This window comes from Triticum dicoccoides, chromosome 3B, assembly GCF_002162155.2.
Source record: "Triticum dicoccoides isolate Atlit2015 ecotype Zavitan chromosome 3B, WEW_v2.0, whole genome shotgun sequence".
Lineage (NCBI taxonomy): Eukaryota > Viridiplantae > Streptophyta > Magnoliopsida > Poales > Poaceae > Triticum > Triticum dicoccoides.
The window spans coordinates 824,845,031-824,854,856 of NC_041385.1; the positions used below are offsets into that span (position 1 = coordinate 824,845,031).

Consider the following 9,826-nt stretch of genomic DNA (forward strand, 5'->3'; position numbering starts at 1 on the left):
GGCGATATTTCATCCGTCTCTGGCATGGCAGACAACGGATACGACTCCGATCAGTCTGGATCCGTTGACTGAGGTGTCATCTTGTGTGGGTTGGAGCAGGCAATGATGGTCCACATTGCACTGCGCCGCTCCTGGGAGGACAGCGCCCGGCCGACAACATGATCTGTCTGGCGCGACTCCATAGCGTCGGCTCAATGGGCGCTCGCTTCCTCTGGGACTGGATCATTGCGTTCTTGGCAGCCGGAAAATCTCTACCGATAGACTAAAAGTGGCCTAAATACAGCCCAATAGACTAAAAGTGGCCCAAAATCAGCCCAATAGACCAAACAACAATGGGTTGGCGTGCTGATGGGCCGACCAGATTAGCATACGGGTCGTGCCTGGGCTGGAGGATGCAGCAAGCGGGCCGGCACGGCACAGATCGACTAATAAACATGACGGCGGGCTGTGCCAGCCTGTTTGGCCAGCTCTGTCTGTATATATTACCAAAATAGAGCCCAGTTTCATATTCCGCACCTCCCGTGGGACACTAAATCCTATTCAACGCCCTCTGCTAGTGCTGAATTGAATTGGGGATGCCTTGGTTAATTGTAAACTACAGTAACCACCCTGCCATCCCCAATTGGACGTGGTAATTTTCATCTTTTTATGCGTTTTCTACTTTCCTTTCTCCTTCTGTTTTTTTTCTTCTTTTCTTCTTCCTGGGTTCGATGATTTTTTTAAAAAATCCTTGAACTTTTTCTTCAAAATTGATGAACTTTTATCATATTTGATGATTGTTTTTTCAAATTTGGTGAACTAATTTTGAAATTTGATGAACTTTTTTTCCAAATTCGTTGAACATGTTTTCAATTTTTGGAATTTTTTTAATATTGTGAATTTTTTTCAAAATTGATGATTTTTTTTTCAAATTTGTGAACTTTTTTTTCATATTGATGATTTTTTTTCAAATTAATGAGATTTTTTTATCTTTGTGAACTTATTTTTGAAATCGATGAAATTTTTCCGAATTTGTGAGTGATGAACTTTTTAAAATTCCAGTACATTTTTGCAAAAAAAATTGTAATGAACTTTTTTCGGTATCTAATGAGTTTTTGTGAACTTTTATGTTAAAGTTAGCAATCAACAATCTGAGCAGTGTTGTTCTATGCTCGTGGTAAAGGCCCACTAGCGATCGAGGGGATCGAGAGGACGCTCGGGCCGGCCCAGAAAGGGGGTGCGTGGGCGCTGCTTGAAGAGGAGGTCTCCCGCGGGACCGGCTTGTAAGTGACTAGTGAGTTAGGAGTTTGATTCAGCAGAGGGATCCGAGCCCGATCCCTTTCTCCCTAACCCTAAGGCCCTGTTTAGATTAGCGTTTCCGCTCGTTTTCTGGCCTAAACTTGTGACGAGGCGGCGGCGGCGGCGCGACCGCGCAAGGGCAGTGGCGAGGAGGAGGCGGCGCGACCGCGCGAGAACTTGCGGCGGCGGAGGTGCGAGGGCAGCCGGCCTCAACCAGCTTCCGCACGCCTCACCAAACATCCCCTCTACCCGCCCGTCAGTTCTCGGCGTCTTCCCCACACGTCGACCCAAGTCACGAGATCTGTTTCTCCACCACCAATGGCGGCACACGCTCCAGCGCCTGCCCCTGCGGGGTAAGTCATGTTCCTTACCCCTACTGCTGTACTCGTAGAAATGCGCCTGCTACCTGGTAGATTGTATGGGCTGCGTACATCTTTGGCTGCTGAAGAAGTTTCAGATTTGTTTATGGAGTCTGTTTAAAGTGCTGGTTGGTTGTAGTTGTATCAGGGTACTGAACCCGTGGTTTCCTTAATAGAAATCAGAGGGGGAGAGGGCTGTGTATGTCTTTGGCTGCTGAAGATGTTCTAATTTGTTTATGTAGTCTGTTTGAAATGCTGGTTGGTTGTAGTTCTATTAGTGTACTAGTATAAGCTTGTGGTTTCCATAATACAAAAGGAGAGGATGTGTCTGTCTTCGGTTGGAGAAGTTCAGATTTGTATACGGAGTCTGTTTGAAAATGATGAGTGGTAGTCAGCTGTCTCTGGGCAACAGGGACAGGGATGCTTGATGTGTAAACCTAGCTGGAAGCCTCCATTTCTTTTCAGAGAGTTCCCCTGGCTTTTGTGTCATCCTGATATAGTCTAAAGAAATGATGGTTGGTAGTGGTGTATTACTGTACTTGAACTGTCATTTCTATAATAGAAGTTGGTAGCAGCTGCCAAACAAGCTAATTTTTTTTTTGCATGTTTCTTCCTCCGTGCAGACCAACACCGGGACAATTGTTAGGAGCTGTCGTTAATCCACCTGTTGCTCTTGGTCTTCTTGTCGCTAATAAAATCTGGGATCCGCTTGCCGATTACATTGGATACCCCTGTGACCGCGAGCGTCGCATCGATGACCACAAACAAGCAGTGCTGAGGGTGATAGCGATGAAGGATGATTTTCTTCTTATAGGGCCATGTCCCCCATCTCTTCAGTCAAGGCACTGGATCAAATGTGTTGAACAATTGGAGAAGACATTTTCAGAAATCCAGGAAAAGTATCTCAGGGGCGGTTACTTCAACACATGCTCGTGTGCTAGAGAAGCCATCAAAGAAACGAAGCGGGCTGAAGAACTTGCAGGTCAGTACAAAGACCTCTGCATAGACATAAAAGCTAGACTACTCCCTGTCAATGTGTCACAGTGGGAAGATTTGTCCCTTGTTACTAATTCATACAAGGATTTGGTGATTAAGTTCATCAATGACACAAGTGGAAAGGCCAGGTTGCTGGGCATCTGGGGTATGGCGGGTATTGGAAAGTCTACTTTGTTGAGACAGGTTTCAAAGTCCCGCTCTGAGTTCATTTCTGACGGGGATGATTTGATTGTGTTAATTGTTGACACTGGTTCAGACTACTCAGTTGCTAAGGTGCAGAAGTGTCTGATTGGACTTCTAGGAGTAACAGTAGCAGCTGATGTTACTGAAGCTGGTGTTGCGCTGGCTATTTCTAACCGTCTCAGGGGGATGCGCTTTCTGGTCATGTTTGATGATCTTTCTGGTCCTATCAACCTTGCTCGAATTGGCATACCAGATGCCCCTCCAGCTAGTCTTAAATGCCAGAAAGTTGTGTTCACTACACAAAAACAAGCAGTCTGTGCGTCAATGGGTGCTGATGAAACCATACACATGGTTTGTCCAAGCGAGATAGAGGCAGAAAAACTGTTCAATCATGCCGTGGGAGCAGACATTCTCAAAGATAAAAGGATATCTTCCCTTTCTCGAACGGTAAGCTAGTCATATTTTATCCTCAGTTTCCCTCTGAATTTACTTCTATCAACCCATGTTGCAATCTATGACTACTATCACCATTTTTTCATGCAGAATAAACATTTAGCTGTGCTGTTATTTGGCAACGCTCTTGTCCTGTACCATTTCTATGTTTAGAATAAGCATTTAACGAGGGTAGTTTTTGCCAAAAAAAATTTGTCTTTGTGCTATTTCTGTTTGTAGAATAAACAATTTTGTGTTCAGAATGAATGTTCTACTGCATGAATCAATTAGAATAATTGTTTGGATGTGGCACAGAAAGGTCCACTAATTTGGACTGTGCATTGAAACTCCCTGAGAAATATTTTGAGACTAGAGTTTTTTCTGTTTACTCCAAAATGTAGGGAAAATTGCATCTCATGAAATTCATGTTCAGAATTGTATGTTTCGTTTTTTCCTTTCAAAATCGTTGTTAAGTCGTGCATACACTTGCATTACATTTGCATAAGGGAAAATATCAAAATGTGATCTGTCCTAATATGAATCATAATCAAATTCAAACATAGAATTCAGAGATGCATGTGCACATAATTATACAGCGACGATTGTGTATGTTAACATAGAATTCATGTATTGAACAGATCATAAATGAATGCGGACGTCTGCCTGAAGCACTTTGGAAAGTTGGCCGGTCTCTATCGATAAAAGAGAAACCTGAGGAATGGGAGTTTGCGGTGGAGCTGTTGAGGCTGTCAAAATTATCCATGGTCACATATGAGAATGACGATCTCATTGACCGATTGAGGGTGAACTACAATGACTTGGAGGAGAATATGAAAAATTGTTTCCTTGTATGCTCGTTGTGGAGTCAGGATGCAAATATTCCAATCAATGACTTGATCCAGTGGTGGAGAGGCATGAACCTTTTAGATGAGCTCAATGGGCATGCCGAAGGATATGCCTATGTCAGGATGCTCCTGCAGTTGTCGCTATTGGAGAGAGGCGAGAATACTGCTACATCAAATGAAGATAGTCATGTCAGAATGAACCCTATGATGCATAAGGTGGTTAAGCAGATTTTGAATGCTCGTGGAGTAACTTGGGCCCCCAACTCATCTTGGAGACCTCCATTAACTGAGAACAGTTGGCTAACAGCACAGATTGTTTGGGCATCACAGAGAGACGTGCAAATCCTGAGCAGAAAAAAGTTCTGGACAAAGAAATTATTGTCTAATCTCAATGTGCTAATTGCTCGATGGTCAATCACCTTTGAGCGTTGTCAGTTTGAAGGGATTACATTTCTTGACATGAAAGAGGTGAGACTAGGAGCTTTTCCTTATGCAATATGTTCGATGGTCAAGTTACAATACTTGAACTAATCGTCAACAGGAATCACTCAAGTTCCGCTTGAAATGAGAAATCTTTCCAATCTCAAGTATCTTTTCCTCAGAAACAACCATGAGCTTGCTCCGCTACCGACAGGTCTTATCGGTGAACTTGAGAAACTGACTGAGTTCGATGTTTTCGCTACTCGTTGTTTCCTAGACTCCTATCTCATGACTGAGCTTCAAGAAACAGATCACGAGTACCTTATGCTTGGGCTCACGGTGAAGTCAATAGGTCAGTTCCTTGGATTGAGCAAATTTCTCTGCATACTCCCCCGCGTGTCTCTGCTCTATCTCTGTTTGCTTGACCTCCAGGGTTGCACTACTATAGATCTCTATAAGCTGTCTGGTATCAAAAGGCTGCGAGAACTATGTATCATGGACTGTAATGTGTTGAGTTTGGTTGCTGAAGTCCAGGATGAGACTCAAGATGCGCAGCAACTACTCCATGTCCTTCAAATGGTTGCAATAAGAGGTTTATCAAAACTCAGAGAAGTTAATCTCAAAACCGTGGGTGTGAGCATCACATCAATCAGTATATCTGTCTGTCCTGCACTAATTGATTTGTCATGGATCAAGGATCTCATCAACCTTGAGCAACTTTCCGTCACTCAGTGCAGGATGTTAAACAAAATACTGTCTCTGGATGTAGTACAGCAAGACACAATCAGTATGCCAAAACTCAAGACTGTTCACCTAGAGGGATTGGAGGAGCTTACAGTCATAGCTGATTTAACCCTTAAATTGGATAATATTGTGCATTTTTCAGTGTTCTTGTGCAGCAAGTTAGTTGGCTTACCTGTGGTGGGCGAGCGCAAACCAAAAGTTATACTGGACTGCGATATAAGTTTCTCTGATAAAATTTTGCAAGATGGCAACGAGTCTCCTTACAGCATAAGAGTGGCTTGGTAAGATTTATTATGTTCTTTTCGCCCTTTACTGCTTTTTATTTTATTTGTGAGCACATGTGATATATAGTTTCTTGATAATATTAGAGTTCTGATAAATTTGGCACCTGGGCTTTTATATTTTGGTACCTCCTTTAATTTTGTCAAGTGATTGGTAGGCCCTCCTTGAGCTTCTGTATCTAGTTAAAATAAATTAGTTTTGTTTCTAGTTAAACGAGGTTTTAGATTGGAGAACCTCCCAAGAGATTAATACAGCATATAATATAGTTAACTCATCAGCTTGCACATATATCTCTGAAAAATGACTCCATGGTGCTTACAATTTAATACTATGACAAATGACATAAAAATTTACCAACTTCAAAAGGGAAATCTCCAACAACAGATGAATCTTCTGGTTGGTCTTCATCTGATGCTCTCTAGATACTCTGAGACAAAATAGTGCATTGCTTTTTCTGCTTTCGCGTTCCCTTTTTGTTGATGATATTCCATATCTGTTCTTTGTTGAGGGCAAATATTTGATTATTTAGTGTGGCCACTGGGATGTAGTTTAGTCTAATTATTTTTTTTGCCAGTTGTTCAACTGGAATGTTGTTTTTGTTTGTACCTAAATATGCATTGCTAGCACATGTACAAAAAGTTACCTAAACGAACAAATTGACTGATGCTATGTTCTGATTGCAGTTTATTCTAGCATTTTTCCGTGTTTGGTGCGGAAATGATATCTAAAAATTCTCTGTGCAATTGCAGATTAATCTCAATCTTCTGTCAGAAGTTTGAGGTTGCTTTGTTTCAGTAGCTGCCGAGTAGAATGTGAGCATGTGCCTTTTCTGGAGTTTGAGCTGGAGGAATTTGGCGGAGGGATGTTTTGTTTTTTTTTTACTGCGGTTCAAAGTGAATGAAGATGACAGAATATGTATGATATGACAGATGCGCTAGAGTGGTTTGTCTCTTAGACATGAAATGTTTTCCCCTGGTCAGGGTGAACAAAGTTGGCAAATGGTCAGGCGTTGAAACCTGATGGTTTTTTTTTTGTTTACTTGCGTTTTGAGATGAAAACTTGATGGTTTGTATGACCAGCCACTTGTACTTGGGTAGTGCCCAATTACCTGCATGAAAAATGGTAGTACCGGAACTCCCCAACCTTTGGCAATGAAAGATTGCGGGCTATTTCTTGTCTATATAAGAACATTGTGCATGACTTGTTCTGGATTTTGTTTAGTTAAAGACTTGGAACAAAGGAATGTTGCCAGGTCATGGCAGTTGTTCCAAACCCCCCCTCTTGATGCTATATTGTAATATGCCGTTACACTACGTGAGAGAAAGAGTGTCAACCGTCTTAGGTGCTTTGATAAGAAAGGGAGTGGGTGTGTGTTTCCAGCCTGTGCACATAAAACTGTGTCCTGTACTTTTTTTTTCTTAAAGTGCAAAGTTGACAAAAACAACAATGGAACTGAACAAGTTGAGCAAAATGAACGAGCATTGAGCATTTGACAAACAAGTAGTACCTGCTTTTGCACCTGCACCTGCACCGGTTGATGTGGGTGAAAACAGAGCACTGATGCTTGTGCTGTAAGAAGAAGTAAAAAATGAGATGATGCTCCAGCAGAGCAGCAGATGATGAAGAAGACTGTTGCTCGCCAAGGTAAGCCTCCAGAAGAGCAAATCATTTCTTTTGTTTTGAAGTCTGCTCCCATGGAGGGAGTATAAAGGAAGTGCTCGCTCAGGTCGAAATTGAAATCCTTTTATAATTTCTCTCCGCGAGGCGTGAGACACCCATGGAGGATTTGGTGTCTGCTTCCCGGCGTCGGTTTCAGTGATACACGCATCGCCTCAGACGCTTGTGCCTGTCGACTCACACTCGCAGCACAGGGAATGTGTGGAATACGAGTAGAGGCCTATCTGAATCAAGATAGCTGCCACTCGCAAAAAAGAAAGAAAGAAAGAAAGAAAAAGAATCAAGATAACTGTGAAAGGGAAGGGAGAAAACAGGCTACGCATGGTGCCAGACACAGTGGAGTTTGCGTCTGCTGCCCTGCGTAAGTTTCAGTATCCACCCAGCCCACGCGTCGCCTCAGGGCCATTCGTGTCTGACGCGCGGCGCCAGTCAGTTTTGTATTCACACGGTCTGTAACTGAAGATAGATACTTGTAGGCTCTGGTATGTTACCAAGGATTTAAATCTCGACCTGGGCAAATTAAGCACACTTGTAACTCTATGTAAACTAAAGTTTCTGGCATGGTGAAAAATATTTTGGGAATCACCAACTGAAATGAAACTGAATCTTGAACAACAGCCCCGGAGCTTACAAGGACAAGAGGTTGACCAAGGAGAGCCTACGCATCGCTGCAGACATCGGCCCGCTCGGTGTCTGAAGCGGAGCGTCAGTTTCAGCGGTCGACAACCTCTACATTACGCATCGCTGCAGACACCGGGCGCTCAGTGTCTGATGCGGAGCATCTGTCTGTTTGAGTGGGAGACGATTCCATTCTGAAATTCTCCAATATAATGGTAAGGATGAGGGAGGCTGTCTCTTTCCTTCTTTCCCCTCCTCTCTTCCTTCTCACCGCACCGCCGCCGCTTCCCCCAATCATCCCGGGCTCCCGGCGCTGCCCTCGCCTTGGCATGCTGGAGATTCAGGTGGGGAGCGAGCCATCTTCCACGAGGCGACCTAGGGGGCGTCTCTTCCCTCTCGCTCAGCAAGTGCCTCTCGCGTGATAGATGCGGCTCGACGGCGAGAAAGACAGCCGGAGTGGCGGCCACGGGCTGCTGCTCTTCTCCGTTAAGGCACCGCGGCGGGACAGGGACGACGTTCGACACCCACATCGGAAGACCTGCTCGCAATTTCTAGTGTCGGGCTGCGGAACTAGACGAACCTCGGCCGATGCCAAGGTGAGCTTCTCCCACTTAATTCCTTCTTCCCACCCGCACCAGGTCTTGATTTCTGCTCCGAGGGCAATTGATTGAAGCTACAACTCAAGAAATTTCCTTATTCTAATCTAACTTTAGGTTCGAATTCCTAATGACCAGAATCAATGAATACTATTTGTGCTAATACTAAATTCTAGAGACGCATGCTAATTCTTATACATACGTAATAAAAAAAGACATCGATCGCAAAATCATGAAAGATTTCAAATGGAGTTTTATTTCATTCTCCACATCAATTTCCTCTGACTGCGCAAGTTTAGTTTGCTAACGTGGTCTGCTGGCATCCCTTCGGGGACATGGAATAAAATCGGAACAAAACTTGGTCTGCTGGCCATTTCGGCCTCATCGGGCCGACGCATGTTTGTAGAGGGTCAACATGTGTGCTTTTCAGAAAGGGAACTATCGGGTGTTTTTGCCGATCCGCTGATCTGGAGATTTTCATAATGCGGTATAGTTTTGGAGTGGCTCTAGCTGGCTTATTCAGTATCGAGAAAAACAATACGAGTTACTTGTAGATTGATATCAGATGGAATTTTGGGGCCTTGCAATTTATTTCATGTTTGCTTGCAAAAAAGCTAGGTGTTTCATATATTTAATAATCTGATTAGTCAAATTCTAAGTTAAAATAAATGGTGGGGTTCCTAAGGGACAAAAGATGGGGTATAAATTGGGTATCATGTGTTATATTTGATGGCTTAATTGCGAATGTAAATGACCATTTTTCCCCTAATCAGAACAGTGGTAGTATCAAGCATAGGATGACATGTTAGACAACAAAATAATATCCTTCTTCTAGTTAAATCATCATGTTTAGTACAAGTTTTAGTATTTAACTCAGGTTATGTTGCTGTACAACTGCATCATCTCTAACTAAAAAATGTAAAGTCAATCACATTTTAGGCATATATTCAAATTTTAGACTGCTGATACGATTCGATAGACAAAATGAAGAACACCACCCTTTTCTAGTTATTGGGACATTAAAGTTTGTTCCAAGGTCGATGTTATGCATGGCCATACATCCAGCTTCCAACTTTTTTTTGTTACCATAAAATGTGTCACCCCCTCCAGGATTTACTGTATCACAAGTGTCATGGCATCAGAGAGTTTGCCGAATCACCCATGTGGTCTTGGTCCCTCTTCCCTGCGGCAGGTGAAACTCTAGCTCAAATCCTCCTGCAGCAGCGATAGTGCTTTCTTTCTTTCATATCACTATGTTTTTTTTCCTTATTTATTAAACGTTTATGTAGTGTTCTAGTCATATCTGTACTTTGGTGGCCTCTAGAAAGGACCAGAACAGTATAACCTTTTGTCATTGGCAGTGCTTAATGCTGTGAGTGGAATTATATCGTTGTAT

General features: G+C 43.0%; 1 protein-coding gene across 1 annotated transcript; it reads left to right on the plus strand.

The window, feature by feature from the left end:
- Positions 1 to 1,313: 1,313 nt before the first annotated feature.
- On the plus strand, positions 1,314 to 6,681 carry LOC119278715 (probable disease resistance protein At1g15890). Its single transcript, XM_037560045.1, has 4 exons — positions 1,314 to 1,631; positions 2,261 to 3,263; positions 3,887 to 5,538; positions 6,289 to 6,681. Exons 1-3 carry the CDS (start codon positions 1,597 to 1,599, stop codon positions 4,622 to 4,624), a joined length of 1,776 nt encoding a protein of 591 aa, XP_037415942.1. The 5' UTR covers positions 1,314 to 1,596; the 3' UTR covers positions 4,625 to 5,538; positions 6,289 to 6,681.
- The last annotated feature ends 3,145 nt before the right edge of the window (positions 6,682 to 9,826 follow it).

Coding starts and splice junctions, on each gene's coding strand:
- LOC119278715 (XM_037560045.1), top strand. CDS start 1,597: ATGGCGGCACACGCTCCAGCGCCTGCCCCTGCGGG. Junction 1,632..2,260: donor CCAGCGCCTGCCCCTGCGGG/GTAAGTCATGTT, acceptor TCCTCCGTGCAG/ACCAACACCGGGACAATTGT. Junction 3,264..3,886: donor TATCTTCCCTTTCTCGAACG/GTAAGCTAGTCA, acceptor TGTATTGAACAG/ATCATAAATGAATGCGGACG.